At 34.8% G+C, this 19,795-nt stretch overlaps 2 protein-coding genes across 6 annotated transcripts in view; one reads left to right on the top strand and one right to left on the bottom strand.

Moving 5' to 3' along the window:
- The window catches only part of glsb (glutaminase b), a 29,962-nt gene extending 20,315 nt beyond the window's left edge, over positions 1 to 9,647 (top strand). The window contains exons 14-18 of one of the 3 annotated variants that reach the window (XM_056754909.1): positions 1,063 to 1,155; positions 6,834 to 6,895; positions 6,974 to 7,050; positions 7,336 to 7,399; positions 7,602 to 9,647. In XM_056754909.1, coding sequence (XP_056610887.1) covers positions 1,063 to 1,155; positions 6,834 to 6,895; positions 6,974 to 7,050; positions 7,336 to 7,399; positions 7,602 to 7,758 — 453 coding nt within the window. In that variant the 3' untranslated portion in view covers positions 7,759 to 9,647. Of the gene's footprint in view, positions 1 to 1,062; positions 1,156 to 2,844; positions 4,528 to 6,833; positions 6,896 to 6,973; positions 7,051 to 7,335; positions 7,400 to 7,601 lie in introns of those variants that run through there. The other 2 variants (XM_056754911.1, XM_056754910.1) reach the window with 2 other exon arrangements.
- Positions 9,648 to 9,795: 148 nt separating this feature from the next.
- stat1b (signal transducer and activator of transcription 1b) lies at positions 9,796 to 19,448 on the bottom strand. 3 transcript variants are annotated; one of them, XR_008907311.1, is made up of 24 exons: positions 19,334 to 19,448; positions 18,649 to 18,776; positions 17,977 to 18,121; positions 17,801 to 17,896; positions 17,600 to 17,689; positions 17,296 to 17,374; positions 17,113 to 17,207; positions 16,486 to 16,637; positions 16,161 to 16,319; positions 15,866 to 15,958; positions 15,696 to 15,755; positions 15,440 to 15,469; positions 14,499 to 14,589; positions 14,369 to 14,404; positions 14,201 to 14,284; positions 14,008 to 14,106; positions 13,776 to 13,911; positions 13,642 to 13,697; positions 13,215 to 13,309; positions 12,054 to 12,193; positions 11,792 to 11,980; positions 11,047 to 11,103; positions 10,790 to 10,850; positions 9,796 to 10,655 (listed from the first exon to the last, which is right to left on the bottom strand). XR_008907311.1 is itself a non-coding variant. In XM_056754907.1 (24 exons), the coding sequence occupies exons 2-24, from the start codon at positions 18,774 to 18,776 to the stop codon at positions 10,635 to 10,637; spliced, it is 2,196 nt and encodes a 731-aa protein (XP_056610885.1). In that variant the 5' UTR covers positions 19,334 to 19,448; the 3' UTR covers positions 9,796 to 10,634. The 3 variants fall into 3 exon arrangements, 2 of the variants coding, with proteins under 2 accessions (XP_056610885.1, XP_056610886.1); XM_056754907.1 differs by having other exon boundaries at positions 11,043 to 11,103; XM_056754908.1 differs by having other exon boundaries at positions 11,043 to 11,103; positions 17,113 to 17,204.
- Between the last annotated feature and the right edge of the window lie 347 nt (positions 19,449 to 19,795).

The following is a 19,795-nucleotide window of genomic DNA, read 5'->3' as shown; positions in this document are numbered from 1 at the left end:
TCTGAATGTCTGGGTTGCTTGCCGTAGATCAAAATCCACTGTATCACAAGACATTAACTAGAGATAATATCAGGCTTTCCTGCTAAATATTTTCACTGAATGAATGTGTTCTGTCCCTCTGCGTTTATAAGATGACGACCACGTTTACATAGACATCAGTAATCTAATTATTTGCCTTATTCTGAGTAAGATAGTATTACGATTAAGGTGTTTACATGAGTTGATTTAAGAAAAATCTTATTTTACATGTTGCACTACATAGTTAATAGTTAATTGCATTCGTCATTTCGTCCCTAAGTGACGCCGTTCGACGTTTCCTCCATAATTTAGTGTATCAACAAAAAGTTTGTCCACGCCATGGTACCACATACTTTTGGTGTTTCATTTATTTTCTAGAATTGTTGGCATCTTTCCTGTTTCCCGTTCGGACCAAAAATGTGCTTTCTTGCTTGAAGCCATGTTGTTTGCCGTAAAACGAAACCGTGCGTGCGTGTAACCTGTCGCGAGGTGCCACGAAAGTTCCTACGCGCAGGTAAAAATCAGATTAAGGTGTGTACATGTCTATACCACACTTCGATAATGCGACTAAAAATGACATGTTGTCCAAGTAAACGTGGTCACTGTGAAAGTCAGATTCAAGAAGTTAGATTGGATTGCCAACATTAGTGGTGGAAAATGATTTGCACATATACCAGCATTTAGACCTTGAAATGTCAACATTCAAATAATCACATGGCCTAAACCGGAAAAACCGGAGACTGTGTGATGACATTGTAGTATGACAGTGCTTGAATAAGCTTTCATCACAAAGGGATTCGATAAAAGAAGGTGACATCATTTTGGACAGAGACTCTTTGTATTTGTTAACAGTAGCAAATGTGTTTGCTAACATGAGTTATATTGTGTTATAGCGTTTATTAATCTAAAGCATAACTAACGTTAATAAATACAACCGTATTGTAAATTGCACGCTGACAAGCAGACCACCCTGAGACCCTCAAGCATGTGTGTTTGCTTCAAGATGTTGCCCTCTGTCACTAACCCCTCTGGTCTTTGTTGTAGGATCTGGTGTCCTTGTTCAACTTTCATAACTATGACAACCTGAGGCACTTCACCAAGAAGCTCGATCCTCGCCGCGAGGGAGGGGAACAGCGGGTGAGTGCCCTCTTCCGTTTGCCCTCCAGCCTTGCCCTTCCCAATTGTACAATCGACGCACTACACCACGTCTTGTATGAGTGACTGCATGCATACCGATGCTATTTTTCCCCAAGACTATTGCAGTGGAACAGTAAATCCACTAAATATCAGTCTAGGGTACAAGTTAGCATTCAGACATAGCATCCCCCTGCTGGAATATCTGCTCACTCCATTAGTCTTTGATCTTGCTGTTCATGAGTTTATAATACACATATTGAACGCCACCCAGGGATACGGATCTCCGTATTTTTGGACCTTGCTGGGATCCACCACGTAAATTGCATAAATTTGATTTATTTTCATTTGTGGCTGGATTGGGGATGTGCGTGTGGAAATCATACAGATGGCCAACGGGATCCTTTCTACGCTCTCTACATCATGCACACGCTTGTTAAAAATGCAGAGCGACCGCTTCATTCAGAAGAACATCATTTTGGGAGTTATCTTTATGTTTTCAGAGAGTCCACTATTAGAAGCCAAACACGGCTGTTATGGTACTCCAAAAATGAGTGTGGTGTCATTTTTAATTAAGTGGGGAACTGAACAGCGTTTTGTGACGTATACACAAAATCCCGAGTCTGGAAGTTGAGACGTTTATATGATATCATATGATTTAACATTAAAACATTATCTATAAACAGAGACTTGAATAGACCATTCTGTGATTTGATGGCATGGCGACTATAGAAATGGCCGATCTAGACACTGTAATATAACGCGTTGAAGTCATACATTTAAATACTGCAACATGCATCCTTTGCAAAACCTGCGGATTATTTAGGAAAAATGGCTGTATGAATGATGTAGATGCATCTAGTGGCTGTGTATAGAAGTCTCTTGAGGCCACAATATTTTTAACTTTTTCTGTTCAATTATTGTTTAAGGAATTATTGCTGACTACACTAAAATTAAAGTAGACCTTGTATAAAACTACTCAAGGGCCATATGTAAATGCCATCTTATTTGACAATAGCATAAGATATTTGCACAAACCATCAACCTATTTTATTAAATATTGTTAAGGTGACCGTTAAACTATTAAACATTTGAACGGATATGCGTGCGGTCTTCCTTCTTTTTTGTCCTTGGCAGATCACATGCCTGGGCCCACCGATGAAGTGTTTTTCACGCATTGAATCCGAAAGAAATGTTTTACATGTTTGTTTGCTTGCTTGTTTGCGCTACTTCAAGGGGAGAATCTGCAAAATCATTTTAAACACGGTTATGTAGGTGTGTTTGGGAAACCTGTTTTAAACGCTCGTTGTGCTTTTTACTTAAGTCTGAACTTGTCGAATTTTGTAAATTGAATCATTTGAAGCGTATTTTCTAATCTGCGTGTGCGGATTTTGGTATGGGCCTGTTTGACAATGATCTTGACCTCAATACTATTTGTGCGACGTAATTGATGCAGCGTGCAATCCACGTTATAAAAGAGTTTTTTTATGTTTACACTAAAGAGTTGTTTTTCTATTTTAGGCCATTTTAAAATCCCAGCTGCTTTCTTAACAGAATTGTTCATTTATTTTGAGTTTGAAACCCTTTCACGTCACCTTATTGAACGGTGCGAGTCATCTCCCGCACCAACACTCACAGCAGGCTGTTCTTGGAAGTTCACCAAACTAATCCATTCTCCATGTCGCACAACAGCACACCGCTGGACCGCTGGATTACGAAACCCTTCAGCAAGAGTTAGCTCTCAATGACAGTTTTTGGACGAAGGTCTCGTCTACCGAGTGCAAAGAAGACAGCTCCACTACTGTAGTCTATAGGATGGGTGATGTTGAAGAGCTCAACTAAAATGGACCTGACTTGCATGTGGGGGCTTGCTTGACCGTATATATTTTTATATACAGTATATTATCAATACAGATATTTATTTGCAATGAACATCGGTGGATTGTCATTTTGGTCGGATGTATATTTGGTTTCTTACCAAAGTCTTTCCTTCTCTGTTGGTCAGTCTGTTGAATGGGTGTGGTGGAGGATGTGGTTATACTGTAGGTCATGTCTGGGGGCAGCTCGGTCCTGTTCTGGTTATCTGGGGTTCATAACTTACATCCGACATGGGACGTTTGGGCTGTGTACACGTCACGTGTCGTGAGTGGGCAGTGTGATTTGGAGGCCTGCTATTGTTCTAAATATTGATTCATAGACTTGTTTTTGGTCGAAGTTGAGGATTGGCTGCTGAACAGAGACTGGTGGTTCAATTGCAATATCTAATACAATTGAAAGTTTTGCTTGCATATACAGTAATGACTACGAAATAGAATGCCATTAATGATATTTATTTTTATGCATCTTTATGGATTTGATATTTTTGTAGCATACACATCAGCTCCTGGTTTGGTTCTCAACTATTCTCTTTTTTTAATGTTCTTTTAGTGCAGGTATGTCAGATTTGTTAATCGAATGGGTAACAAATTTTTCTTTTAGGATAAAATGTGATTTGAATGTAACATTGTGGTCAAAACACTGCAACTTTGTGTTTCGTTGCCTTTCAAGATCATCTGCGAACTTTTGGTCGCATTCAGTTATTAATTTGAAGTCACGATACATTCTTGGTAAATGGAGCGTGTGAGGGCGCTTGTGCAATGAACATGCATCACAGATCCCCAGTGGTTCTGTTCAGTAGCCATTTGTAACATGTGTGGTTGTAAAGTTCATGATTTGGAGGTGAAATGCTCTTGCGCGTGCTTTCGTTTTTATTTCTGTACCTTGAAGATCTCTCTTGCTAAAAATGTTACGCACCTTATCGATGTTCAAGATTCGGTTCATATCAAGCTAAACTCTTATATTTGGTAAGACACTGGCCTCGCCAGGCTGTTTTTGCTTTTGTGTTGTTTTGCGTTGTTTTTATTTGTTTTATATGCTCTCCAAAAACACCTTTTTAATTTTTTTTTTTAAAGATATGAATAAAGTTTTTCATTGTATTTCTGCATGAAATATTCCTGCAGGAATGTTGTAGTTTGTTTGGCTTGATTGATATGGGTTTGTTTTATTTTCATTTAACAGGATGCTTTGTGCTGCTACAGTGTTACCAGACCTTCTGCTTATTAGAGGATGGGATTGTTCTGTCTTTACTGACAGTATAATAGCAGAACTTTTCGCTTTTTCAGCTCGCACACATCACCTAAACTTTTGTAAAGATGCACTTCTGCTTTTAATGTATAATAGAATGTCTGTCTTTTTTTTACCATTTTATCATCACCTGGTTTTAGTTATAACATGTCTCATTCTCATAAAGAGTTTATTTCATTTGTTTTCTCATTGTGTATTTATGTAACTTGGTCCTGGTTTTTTTTGTATCTTTAATAAATGTATTTAATATCATCTCATTGTAACCAGAAATTAATTTGCTTGTTACATTCATCTGTGTTTTTGAATAGACAAGGTAACCTAAAAAAAGTACAAAATGCATCCTTAATGCTGCTTTGTTGGTTTATTTACAATATTTACTTGTAATATGTGTCTCTCTGAAATGGCTTTAACAGCTAAAGTGTGCCTTTAATTTAATTTAATTAAAAAAATCTAGTGATACGCAGCAAATACTGTACTGTGCTATACTTTTGCATGAAATCACTTTTAAACACAAAATTATCACATCAGACAAATATCTCTATTTCTGGATTCCCACAGTCATGGAAAACATGATTCTTGGGCCAGGAAAGTCGTGTGAATCGATGATATCTTAAAGTAATGGAAAGTCAGGGTAAGATATCTAGTGGAAAAGCTTCTCTAACTCATTAATATTATATTGGTTAGAAATTATTCTTTGCGATGGCGAGCGTGTATCGATCACAGTTCATATGCTGTTATGAATGATCAGTTCCCAAAATCTACTTGTGTTTGCCACTGGCTTTTTAGTTAACAATTAAAGCCCTCAAAACCATAATTCAGTACATCTGTGCACAAATGTTTAATGAAAGGTAACCTAAAGATTCCCAGTCTGCTATTCTACATTCATTTTTATGTTTATGTTGTAATTTATGTTTCCAATGTTTTGCACCATAAAATGCAGCACTGTCATAATAATGTGGGCTTTCAAGTAAATGAATGATTCTGAAAAGCATTATAATTAATAATAATGATTTTTTTAAATAATTAAAATGTAGTTAATACATTAGATCTTAATCTGGATATTAATATTCCCTCATGCAGCTAAAAAAAATATGGAACTGGCTCTAGTTTGTAATATCACATGATATTAGCTGGGTAACTTGATACACAAATGTAAAAAAAAATTGTATTGATGAAGTTTACTTTCCTAGGATATTTATTATTATATTTATTATCAATTAGTCTAAAATCTCAAACTATAAAGATATAGATATTAATAAGATGAAGATCATCAGGATTTCATACAAGCAAGCAAAAATATTTTTTAAGGTTACATTTTAGACATTATAAAGCCTTTATTAGATTGATAGATGCCAAATAGAGAACCACGAGAAGATATTTTCACTTTAAAAAACTTTATTTTTCTGGTTTTGTGTGGCTTATTTTTTGTATTAATTTGTGTATATTTTGTAAAGTGAACTACAGAGTTAGATAAAATCATGTCTGAGTGGTTAAACTAACTTGTATCCAGCACTTGAAAGTATAGAATTGTAGCCAGAAACTATGACAAAGTTAATGTCAATTCAACACAATTTAACAGCATTGCAAAAGAAAAGTAAGTCATTCATCAATCACTATTTTCTATTCAACCCTGTTACCCAATTTGATAAAAAATGATGTATAATATTTTGTTACATAGTTCTTTATGACAACTTCCATCTAAAATGACTGTTGTTGTAAATTGTTATTAACATTTTATAGTTCTTTTTATATGCTTTTCTAACAATATAACGTTTTAACCCATATGGTTCATGAATATTTACATAGTTTAGTAGACTTTTCAGTAACATTGACAAATCTTTCTGCAAATTGGCTACTTGTGCCCTCTAGTGGTCTTTTGCTGTCTCGTGCAATTGCTTTTTTACACTTTGCATGCTTGCTTTTCTTAAAGAATTAGTTTTTCAACGTTAATCAGATATCTACAGCAAAACTACATTTATGCATGTTTGCAGTCGTCCACCTGTGAAGAATTTTTTCAAGGTAAACATAATGTATAATAAGTAGCAGATGTTTGTCATTTTATTTATTCAATAAAAAAATTCCGATTTAAATTAAAACAGAGGTGTTTCATTTTCTGTATACGGGTTTAATTTTAAGCAAATTTAAAAAAAAAGTTGATAAATTAAATAAGTTATTACAATACACTCATTATAATACGCCACAAGTAAAATGCAACACTCAGTATTTACATTTATACATTTGGCAGACCCATCTGCACTCCATTCAACGTGTGTATATATATATATATATATATATATATATACACACTTTTTTTGCAGTACATAAAATCCCATAGACTCGGACCCCTGACCTTGCTGTCGCAAAATTAAGGATTCACAGTTTTATGCATCTCATTTCATTTGCATTGTCAATTTAATGTGCTTTACTCTGGCCTATTCTCAATTGTTTCCAGATGCTCACTTTCATTCATTAGAGCTAAAGAAACCGAGGTCACCGCCTTTCTGCCATCCCTCCATCATCAAAGTTTATCACAAAAAAGTTCTTCTCTATCATTCCAGGTGAAATCTGTCATCAACCTTCTCTTTGCTGCCTACACAGGAGACATGTCTGCCTTGAGAAGGTACAAAGCACTTTATTCATTCAATGCAAGTGTTTCAATTGTGTTTCTTATTACATTATTTATTATCTGTGCGATCAGGTTTGCATTGTCCTCTATTGACATGGAACAGAGGGATTATGACTCCAGGACGGCTCTGCATGTAGCAGCCGCTGAGGGTAAAACATCACAGTCATGTTATTTTATAATCATTTGATTGCTCTTAAAGAAAAAGTTTGTCCTAAAATGAAATTGATGTCCATATTTTTTTGTGAAACATTGCAAAATAAGTGTGACACAATGCCCAGTCTGTTTTGTCTCAAATCAGTGAAGGTGGAAAGAGAGACGTTAGCTTTTCTAAAGCACCATTTATAATATTTTGGGCTATCTGAGGCATATGAACACAAGTCTGCATGTAAGCGATTAAAACGTGCCGTTTAAAGAACTTTTTCCTGTAATTGTAGGACACGTTGAGGTGGTGAAGTTTCTTCTGGAGGCCTGCAAGGTGAACCCTGGTCCCAAGGACAGGTGAGAAGATTATTGCCATAATTATTATTATTATGAACGAATACAAATTATATAACACAGTACCGTATATAGAAATAAAAACAGTTATTGTTAATGCTCGGCTCTTAAGACATGGCTCTCTCTGAATCTGTATGAAATTGCTTTATTACTTTTCCATAAATCTCTAACCACTGAAAAAAATAAAAGCATTTTTTTTTCATAGATGGGGCTACACACCGATCGATGAGGCAAGGCAGTCTGGGCATCATGACATGCTCATACTTCTGCAGGAGTACTCTGAAAAATACAATCCATCTACAAACCCTGCCGCAGACAAAGAGACCACTGAGAAAAACCTGGACGGGATGCTGGAGACATAACTAACCAACCAGTCTCCCACAAGACAATACTCTTCTTAACCCGCAAGGATTACTGTATGTTTATAAGGTTAGTGTGTCATTTGTCCTAAAATGTAGAAATATATACAGTATATAATATATATATTTTTATTTTATATTCTCTGTATGTTTTTGTAAGACATCTACTTTCTCCATTTGGTTCTCACAACGAGGTATAGTAGGATTTCAGTATCAAATTGTGCAAACCATGTAATACATGCATATTGTTGATTGTGCCGATGATGTCTTGTAAACCTTGACAACCTGTTCTTGTAAGGATGCACTTATTTATTTATTGTTATTTAAAGTTAAATATACCAAACAGTTTGCTGTTTAGTGAATGTTATATTTTCAGGAAATAATGTAGTTTTGTATTGAGCTGTCATAATTCTCTCATAGTTTTGTTTATTTCATCATACTTATTAGAACATTTTAACCACTGCCAAACACATATTTTCTGCTAATATTCTTTACATGAGTACCAGCACACAGTATAACAGACATAAAAGTAATGTGTAAAATCTGAATTTAGAAGTGTTAGAACATCAGATTTCTGTTATACTAAAGAAATTCACAAAAGCATATGTAAGTCACATTTCGAACATTTACTTAGTGGACTCTGGTAAATCATTGTTAGAAATTATGTGTCTGCATTAGGAAGACTCCTTACTCTTTTCATAAATATATTACAAGGTTTATATACTGTACACCCGCGGGGAAAAATTAAGAGACCATTCCATATTTTATATACAAATCAGCATTTCTAGATGTATTGTGGCCATTTCAGTCCAGTGTCTGTTGAATTTCAACAAAATCAAACCTCAGGAGTGACAGAAAGTCACCCAACAGCAATGTGAAAGACTGACACAAGATAAGACATGTGATATCATTTTGAACTTTTCCTAAATACATGTACAAATATTACTGTTTTATAGCCTGAAAGTCAATATGAACTTGTTTTCTTTTTGAGGTCTGATAAAAAAAGAGAACATTTTCTGTTATTTTGACCTGTTTCTATTTTAGAAAAACAAATTATTATTTGACCTGTTTCTAATTTTGAAAAAATAATTATTAACTTGTTTTCTTTTTGAGGTCTGAAAAATACAGAGAATATTTTCTGTTATTTTGACCTGTTTCTTCAGTTTTCAATATCAGCAAATACATGCAAATAGAAAAAAGATTGTGACATTCAAATTTGGAAAAACAAACTATGACATTAAAATATTTTACCTAAACTCTATTAAAAGTACATTTTAATCAGAAAAATGGTCCCTGAAATGGTCTCCTAATTTTTTCCTTGGCTGTATATTTGATGTCTTCTTGGATATTGTGTTAGCAATATGGATGGTAAAAATGAAGCTAATGTTGAAAAACTGGCAAACGAAATGAATGTAAACTATTCAACAATGAGTCTTAATTCAGTGTTTAGCTGCACACAAACTGATTGGTGTGTGTACATGTGCAGTAAAGAAATGCTATACAAATATTTATTTTGATGTGCAAAAGTCAATAAAATAGTTTAAATAAAAGGTTGTCGTTTTCTCATACAATACAAATGACACTAACAGAAGCAAAACTGCAGTGTTTTAAATAGTTGTGCGCACTATTCTTACATGTACATCAGTTTGATATCAAATCAGATTGTGCTCATCACCATTTGGCACAATTTGCACAATAGTGATATGTGATGATCAATATATTTGAATACAATTTTTTTTCTTCACTTCACTTAAATTCTTTGGGGGTAAATTTGACCTTGTGACAAACCCGTCTGCTTGGACTCTTGAATCAGGACCAATAAAACAAATATACATCTTTCATTGAACCAAAAAAAAAATGAATGGGTTATTCAAAATATCAGATTCTCGGAATAGTGCTGAGAACTGACATGGAAACATGTTGCTTTGTATTGAAATATATTTTCAAACTCAATGTAACCACACTTACTTTTACCACACCAGCTCATTAAAGGAATTTCTTCAACCTAGAATGTGAAACATTCAGAGGAATACTGCCACATTAACAAAAACACAAGCAAGGTTTTTTTATTAAAATAGACATTAAACATACCCTTCCACTGTGTCCTTTCCATGAATACCTCTAAAGTAGATTCAATTATGAGCAAGTAAGAAAACAAAAAAACCAAATACAAACTTCCCACCAACTAGAATGGAAACTAAATGGCATCCACTTCATCAAGCCTCATAGTTTGAACTTTCAATATGAATGCATCATTCATAAAGAAACTTGTATTACTTTGTCTCGCATACGGTGTTTTTTTATTATTTACATGTGGAGTGTCCAATGATCGTAATCCTACTGAGAAACGCACAATCTTCTCTTACACGTGGGCAAGCTTTATCAATGCAAACCTTTTTATAATCTGTATTAGCATTAAATATTATCCAACATGTTAAAGTATAGATGCATGAATCTGAAATGCATCTCTATTAACAGTTCAGTGTAAGCAGGCATTTATTACCCTATGGTTTCTTGAGGTTGTATCTGTCCAACATGTGTACATGTGCAATTAAGGCATTTGTGTAAATGTATTCTGATGTGCAATAATAAATAAATGCTTCACAAGATGAGTTGATATGGTTTCCTCAAACAGATGACTTCACAGAAGCAGATGTGTATCCATCGGCAAGTTTAGTATGTACTGTAGTATCTGGTGACTGGTACTGGTATATACAATATATACTGGGATATATAATACAACTCTGCAGTAACATGCAGGTTTCTTCAACATAATTTCACATTTTTCTATAATAAGAAACGAGTGGTTTCAAAGTAGTTTAAGGTAAATGTAATCACTGGTATGAAAGGTGCAGAGTAAATGCAGGACAGCCGAAGCACTAATATGATCCAGAGGACACCTGTGCAAAGACAATTCATTAAGATTTCATTCGTTTTCAGTTCTTCCGCGTGTATTATTGTGATCTGTGTGTGATGTACAGTATTTCAAAAATGCACTTTCGGTACTCATACAGATAGAGTATTGTACACGTACCAATGTCTCCAACCCAAGTTCCTGATGTGTTCTGGGACTGTCTTGGGGTCTTAAAAGAGGGCTAAAAATGTGAAAAAATATGTTATTTTTCAGTGACACAAATGAGGTGTTGTGTCGAATCCTGACTCCTTTACTCTCTGTGTTGATAAACCCCAGGAAGCTCTGACCCAAACCCACTTCTACATACATTGGGAAACGTCCATCTTTGCTAATATGCATCAGTTTGTTGATGGTTTAATAGAAAGTAGCTTACGAGCCTGAGACAAAGACCATGCGTCTGGGTAGGTATTTTGAAATGCCTTTCTCCATGTTTTCTGAAGCAGAGGAAAAAAAGACCTTCATTACAAATGCATTGATGGTTTACGTCTTTAGAGGATATATAAAGCGGGTTTACATGAATATCCTATATATATATTTGTGTGTGTGTGCGCGTGTGTACGTACAGTATATATATATATATATGTGTGTGTATATATATATTATATACAGTAAATGTGTGTGTTTATAAAGTATATATGTAGAGTATAAATATATAAATATATACGTATATATATAAATATATATATGTAAAAAACAGATAAGATGTGCTTATTATTATTAACATAAAAATGAAATAAATCCTATTGTTGCTTTTACAGTGTAATCATAGTTGATCATAAATGATCATAAATTAATTCTTTTTGAAAATGTTTATATAGAAATTGCTTAAACCATTTTAGAAATAGATGCTGTTTGGTTTGATATTTTTATCTACAGTTAAACAACAGCTTTTACGAATTTGTGTGACGTAAGAATTCAAATACCTTTATTAGCTTTTTATAACATAAAATGTTAAATGTTAAATGTTTGCATATTCATATTAAAAATATAAATATTTAACATAATAATATGCATTGTATTAGTGATGAATGTCTCATTGCTGGATATTTATGGTTCTTGAACATGTTTTTTTATTATTAATAAACTCATTACAAAAAATGCATAAATGTAAAGTGTATCTACCTTCTGATGGGCTGGTATAGTAACGACCGAAGGCCACATCTTTTGGGATGTCCGGGTACAGATAGATTAGAGGGTTCACGGGAACCGTCGCCGCAGCGGTGAGGGTATAGTTACGAATGACATCCGGTAAGGAAATGTTAGCCAGATCTGATTTAGTGTAGGGCTTTACGGAATGGATTTTAGGTTCACCTGCAATTTATACACAGTATTAATAAACAGGTTTTGTGGAAACATCTCAGAAAGCGTCCCAAAATAAACACACCGATCTGTGCATGCTCCGCCCATGTGATGGTGATTCCTCCGTCTCGACAGGTTTCACTGAAGCGCAGAAGGAAAGTGCCTGGCAGTTTGTCTCGCAACAAAGTCTTCTCTTGGTTCTTACTAAGAAAGCCTATGATGTACCTGCATAAGTGTAACAAAGAGCGAAGACATTGTAAGGAACAGAAAGTGCTTTTAAAGCTGGTTGGTGGATAAGAAAGTCCTAACAAAAATAAAATAAAATGCAATATAGTAAATAATACATTTCCATGTGCACCAAGTATGAACCAAATGTTATATTTTTTCATATTAAAAAGCGGCAATTCCTTATGTATTAATCAATATTTTGTAATATTCTATGGTTCTATTTTATATATTTTCAAAAATATTGAAAATTATTGAATTCATTGACAATATAGGAAAATGTATTTTCTTTGGAAGAGGGAGCATAAGGATGGATTATGACCATTATCTCAGGTCATATTGTGATTTTTCATTATTGCCTCTTTATTTATTGTATTTGTGACGTAATGTGTTTTCAATTAAACTTTACATCACACAATTAAATAATTGCACAAGTACATCAGTTGGACTCGAACTAGCCACTTGGTGAATGTGAACTCAACCAGTTCAAATGAACTGAAATTGAACTGAAAGACCAGCCAGTGAAAAACATCGGCATCCAGTGGTGAGGGTTGCGAATTGCAACCAACGGCTCACCCCTCCCTTTCCTTAGATCCTCCTTAATCTGACAGACTGGTCTTTTAAATACGATACACGATGTTTACAACAAATGCTATAATATGTTCCTGCATTATTTTTTGTACATTAAAACAAGATTCTAGCATTTTTATGAAACTGAAAAAATGTTTGTACACTAAAAAGGGTGTTATTTTGAAGAATGTTGTTAACTGGCTCCCATTCACTTGCGTTGATGTACATACAATAATTGAATGGGGGCCAGTGCTGCTCGGTTACCAACATTTTTCAAAATATCTTCTTTTGTGTTCTGCAAGTAAAAGAGGGTCATAAAGGTTTGATATGACAAGAGGGAAAGTAAATGATATTATAAATAGTTATATTGTCAGTTTATTGCGCCATTTATGTGGTCACATATATTGCTCAGTTGGACAGTATTTGTTCCTATGACTGTATGGATTCTTACCCTTCATTCCAGATGCTAATCAAGTGTCTTTTAATAAGGTCCAGAATTCCATCAATCCACAGCCAAAATGGTATACCCCTCTCATTAAGAGTGATCTACATAAAAGAAGATTCAAATGTTTATTTCTCATATGTGGTATTGTAAATATATGAGAAATATCTGAGACAAAGTTAAAACCAAAATTAAATTATATATAAGACTTTTAATACAAAAATTATCTGAGAAGGTTCCAGATGTGTTGTCAAGCTGTCTATATTCATACAGTATCTGTTATTTGTGGCATTAGGTTTCGCAACAACAATCTGGCTAAGTTTTGTTTTCCCATGAAACCATGTGATGACAACAGAGAGGCAAAACAAAGCTTTGGTCACACATTCAAGTAAACAAAATACATTTTTTGGGTCACGGTTTCTATGAGCAAACGAACCTTGCAAAATTTATTCCAATGGATGAGTCCCTCGGGATCACCCCCAGCTCCAGGACCTGAAATCAAATCATATATAAAATAACACTCAACTGCGCATCTGACTATGAAAAAGATTCTCTCCCATTTCGACTCACCAAGAAGTTTGTCTGCCAGCATTCTGAGCTGCTCAGAATTTAGCACTCGCTTGGTGATGGTAGAAAACTGCCAGTTAATGACCTTTGAAAGCTGCCCCCATTTCACCGGAGGTGGATTCAGGAAGAAGGTCAAATTCTGAGAGCGAGACGAACAGCAAGAGTCACAATGGAAACATCAATGGAAGACAGACATGGTTTTCGGATATGTACCGAAGACTGGAAACAGTCATACGTGAGGTTCACTGGAAAGCATGTTGTACCACAGGATGGAGGCCCAGGCGCTCTGCAACTGCATCACATGTGAGATCACCACGATAGGCAGGGATGTGATCTGTTTAAACACGACGTTGCAGTTAAATGTGATTGTTAGGATAGATTAAAAGTTATATTTGCTCAAGTGCTAAATTTCACACGGGTAAGTATACCGATAAATCGATGCATAGCTCAGACTGAAGGAGCTGGGTTTCAAATGTGATTAAATGCAGCTCCTCAGAAATGATGAGAGGATTCTGAAACAAAAAAAACATTATTTAACTAACAACTGGTCATCAGTTTACAGTTTATAATATTTGTGTGTGTACATCGCTACTTACCTCATTTGTTCTGTTACATTTCACTTCTTTTAATTGCTGTGAAATAACGACAGATTAACATTAGCGTGCATTTACAATGTACAATAATATCTGCTTCAACTGATTCATGATGCATGATGTCATGTCATACCAAATGACGGAATTCAGCTGCCAAACACCCGCTGGATTCCTCCAAGTTAATAACTTTAGAGGCCGCCCCTAAAATGTTGAATTTCCGGAATCTAGCACAAGAGACAAGTTCTTTCAGGGTTTTTTTAACATGTTTTTCTGGTTATTTTTAATGCACTTGGATTCACTTCAGTTGTTGTATTGGTGGTATATATATATATATATATATATATATATATATATAAATAGGGAAATTGTGTCCTGTAAGGTTTGGTGGCATGCGCAGTAAAACTAAATGTTCTTTTTCATCTATTAACCAAATGGAGCAAAACTTTAACCTGTTTAGTTTTTTGTCTGAAAATATTTATCAAAATATTGTAGACAAACAGCACAATTATGTTTTACTTTACTTTTTTTCTTTCAGCAGACACTTTTATTCAAAGCAACAAAGGAATTGTTAAAGTTAGGAAATATGTTCTCTTTATACAGTAAATGGTGAGAAGAGGAATGAGGAGCAGTTCGCCCAAAGGTGAAAATACTGTCTTCATGTACTTCCATACCATGGTAGAAAAAAACGGTAGTCGAACGTGCACCAGAACAGTTTGCTTTCCTTTCTTCAAGATATTTTCTTTTGTGTTCAACAGAACAAAGAAACAATTTATTCATGCAAGGGCATGTGCACTGTGGCGAAGAACAGTTTGGTTTCTCTGTGTTCATCAGAACAAAGAAATGTATACAGTTTTGGAACAACTTGAGAGTGAGTAAATGATGACAGAATTTGCATTTTTTGGGTGAACTGTCCCTTTAAAGCATCTCGTAATGGTCCTAAACAAGATGTCTGTGTATGTATTTATGTATGTATCCTAATGTTTGTTATTATTGTGTTTGAGCACACTAAGCTAATTCCAAACAACTCGATGTTTGGCAATAAATAAATAAATACATTTTAAAAAAGTTACATACCCTCTCATTATGTCCACTTCTGTTAAATTCCTACAAAGGAAAAACGTAAATTAATTTATAGATAGACACACAACCAGTTAACAAGGAAACGTTCTCAAAATGTTCTCCCAATGTTATCTAAAAACCTTTTGAAATAACAGAGTTATTGTTACCAGCATTATAGAAACATAAAAAACTTTTTCATACCTGAATAAAAATGCTAACAAAACATTCTAGAAATATTTTGGTCAGATTAAAGCGAAATAAAAACACTTACTTGTCAATAGAGACCTTTACTTTGAGTTGACAGTTCAGTTCTGGTAATTTGACTAGTGATCTAAAAAATGATGAAGTATATTAGATTCATATGAATAACTACAAATATTTTCTCTGTAAACAGTTTCTCCCATTCTCTATTCAAATGAACGTCATTTTACATAGATTTACCTGATTTTAACCGTGAACTGAACTCCTGTCTTTATCACCAGGGGTCTGTATGGATGTGTAGGCATGCACGGCTGTCTCTCCACTACAAGACAACTGAAAGACACAACCATCGCAACCACTTCCAGCATATGACATATACCACAATTGACACCCAAATTCCCTTGAGAGCATTTAAAGCCACACATCTTCCACTCCAGCTAACATTGCCAACCATAACTGTTTCATTAAATACATCTCACGTTCTGTACACAAAATGATGTGTTAAGGATAAAGTGCATTAAGGTGTTTCTCTCACTTTAATATAAGTTTTTCAAAGAGTGAAAGGGCCTGTTCTTCCAGCTGGCTCTTGCCCAGAGTGAGAGGGTCGTTGTCGTAGGTGAACTTCTGCACCAGCTCCTGAATTTTTTTCAGCTGTTGCCGAATCTGCTGCAGACATTCTGCCACTGTTGTGAACCTGTAACATAATCCATGCTTCATGTTCACATCTTTGCATTCAGTGAGGAGTAGAAAGGAGGGTCAAGTTTTTTGGCTGTTCCCCAAATCCTGCATCAAATTAGGCCTCTGCCTGCTAAGAATTATGGGTAATATGATGTAAAATCCTCATTCCGGGGGGTTCTCACCAGCTCTGCAGTTGGTCCAAGCAAGCGTTGGGTGGACCTCCAATGCAAGCCATCTGTTGCCTTTGCTTCCATTCAGGTAACTCTTCTGATATGAGTGTTTGCTCGATCTGCTCGGCTAGAATCAGTACATTAGCTATGTCTTTTATCACCACCTGCACACACACAGAGATACATACAGACGTTTTCTCACTTACTTTCTGATGTATGGACAATCTATGGAATTACTTTGTTTTTATACACTGCTAGTTATAAATACTATAACCTAAACTTGACCCTTAAGTTTAAAGCGATAGTTCTCCCAAATATACACACCATTTATTCGCCCTTTATGACTTCCTTTCTACTGCAGAACACAAAAACAGATTTTTTGAAGAATGTTGTTAACTGGCTCCCATTTACTTGCATTGATGTCCATACAATAAGTGAATGGGTGCCAGTGCTTCTTGGTTACCAACATTTTCAAAATATCTTCTTGTGTTTTGCAAGAGAAAGAGGGTCATAAAGGTAAAGTGGGAAAGTAAATGATGACAGAAATTTCATTTTGGGTTGAACTATCACTTTAAGTAGGTCAACACACAATAAGAGTCAAAGTACCACATGAATTTTAAAAGTCATGTGTGTATTTACCTCTCTGTTTTTGTTCAGCTCAAAAAACATTTTTTTGACGGCCATTTCCTCCTGCTGAATCTCCTTTGTTATCTGCCCATTCATCTCCACTTCTACTATAGAAAGAATCAAAACTCATTTCAGTTTCACTTGTCCACATTTTATTTCGACGAGCGCAGCCAAATGCAAAAAAACGTGTGTTACCTAAACTCTGCAAGGTCTTCTGCTTAAAATCATACTCATCTTGTACGTCTTCCAAAACCTGACCGTCCTGTTCTATTTTCTGGAGGATGACATAAACGTTTCAGTTAACAACTGGCTAAAACGTGTCAGAAATATTTGTTGTTTGAATTGTTAATCCATGTCTGGGATAAAGGTTAGATCGGCAATCCTTTTACTTTTAAAAGAAACAAAAAGTAGGTTCTGAGCCAGTACAATAACCTGCAATTATGGCAAAATCAAAAAAATGGTTCGGGTTGTTCAACGCCTATCATTTTAGTTGCCTAACCTGCACAGTGTTCCTTAAATTGTTGACTTTATTATCCAACTCATTTTGTTGTTCCATCATAACACTCCCCTGTGATGAATCAGAGTTACTCTGAAAACACACAGCATGACATTTGATTAGACGAATGAACACAATGACTTTGTTCTACAAAGATTTGAAATGCCAGCTGAACCACTGGAATTAAAAAAATATAAAACGTACTCGAGAACTAATTGCAGTTTGCAGTATCTTCCGCTCTTCATTTAAAGTGTTGGCTATGATCATGGCCATGTGAACTGGATCTTCCTGGAAGTGCACCTGATAAGACATGACCATTGATATTTATATACAGCAAAGCCAATGATAATATGTTTTTAGGAATAATCACAGAATCAAACCTGTAGGTTACGCTTGATTTTGCGTATATTATGCTGTAACAGAAAATTGTTTCCCAGGCAGAAACGGCTGTAGTGCTCATCTAGTTGACTCAAGAGCTCATGAAAGCGTAGGGTTGCCAAAGACACGTTACTTGCAACTGATTCCCTACAACCAATAACAGATTTTAGGATTGACAACATGACCAATTTTAAGTGTACGAATACTAGCTTAAACTAAATATATTTTTATTTACAATTAATAAATATATGTGACCGTATATGTGACCCTTAAAGTCTTAAAATCTACAAGCATCACATTTTGATTTCAGTTAATAATTTGAATATGATTTGAATCATTGACATGACCTTACAAAGTCAATATTATAAATATCGCTGCTGTCCTTCTGAAACCTTGTCTCCGTATTTTGTGATTTTTATTTTTTGCTATAAATCAATGTTATTATTTACCCTTTATGTTTGTCACTGGGTTTTGCAAATATCTAACCAATTAAAATATGAAAAAGTGTTTGTCAGCTTTGACAACACAATGAAAATAAAAGTTTTTTTCCATTTCCATTTAGACATCTGAGGTTTTGGAAGGACAGTGGCGAAATCAAGGTTACTGTAAATTTTCACGAAATGTCATTTACGTTGACACGTCACAACAAACATCAAATGTTAAATAAATCTTACCAGTCGTGACTCTCGATCCATTGACTGAGATACTGACGGATCTCCATAGGGAAAGCTTCATCGTAGAGTTGGTCCACTTGCTCTAAATACAGAAGGTCCAGCAGCTGCAGCTGGTTCCACAGTGTCATCTAAAATCCAATATGACACAAGAGCCTTTAAATACAACAACAAACTCTCTCTGTTGACATTTATTGCTTAATACTCACTGTTTCACTTTAAAGTAAGTTACTTTTTTTTGTAATTTACCGGTCAACATTCAAAAGCACATTAAAAATACAAAAAAATTGTTCACACGATGAGCCGTATAACATGTATTTAAAAAGCACAAAGTAATAAATACATTCTGGACTATATTGCATAATAATACATTTAAAATATGTAATAAAAACTAATAGTAGCCAATGATCTTATTGTGATTTTAAACCATTACAGATTCATTCAAGGGTTATAAGTGATTAAATATTTGACATATTTTGCACGTCTGCCAGAATAAACATCTAGCAAATTGTAATCTGCAATTACAATAAATCAGTTTATAAGAACAAGTACTATGAAATAAAGTCTTAATAATATAATAATACAACCTTTTAGATTCAAAAAATATTAGTATAAATAAAAAGCTGTCAATCCAAACAATCCTTTAGTCATTTCGTATTTGGATAAATGTTTATAACAAAAAAATTACCTTTTAACATATAGAAGGGTGCGCAGGTATGAAACGTGGATTCACTTCTCCGCTTCAACTTCACATTTATATTCTCCATAATGACCCCAAATGTATAATACATGAACTAGTCCAACAGATAACGCCCACTTTAAGATTTTAAACCAATAACAACGCTGCGTTTGACATAATTTAACAGCTTGGCGATGACAACCAACCAATTTCCCGGTGTGTAGATTAAACCACGCCTTCTTTTGCGAAAAGCTGTTGAGGGAAAGCACCTCCCTCCCTTGACTAATGCCACATAGAAGCGCAACTGATGAGAAAACAGAAACTTATTAAGCGAACAGAAACATTAATCGCAACTTACCAGTTCGGTAAGCGTTCAGTCCATCGTTCTTTTCCTCATACGTACAATACATTTTTTCATTAATGTTATTTGAGAGGTGATTATAAAGCACAACGTCATTCGTGCATCACTGA

The sequence above is a fragment of the Triplophysa dalaica genome, chromosome 8 (genome assembly GCF_015846415.1).
Source record: "Triplophysa dalaica isolate WHDGS20190420 chromosome 8, ASM1584641v1, whole genome shotgun sequence".
NCBI classification, from domain to species: Eukaryota; Metazoa; Chordata; class Actinopteri; order Cypriniformes; family Nemacheilidae; genus Triplophysa; species Triplophysa dalaica.
Note: the sequence above shows the minus strand (reverse complement) of the source record. Positions and strands in the feature narration are given on the sequence as shown.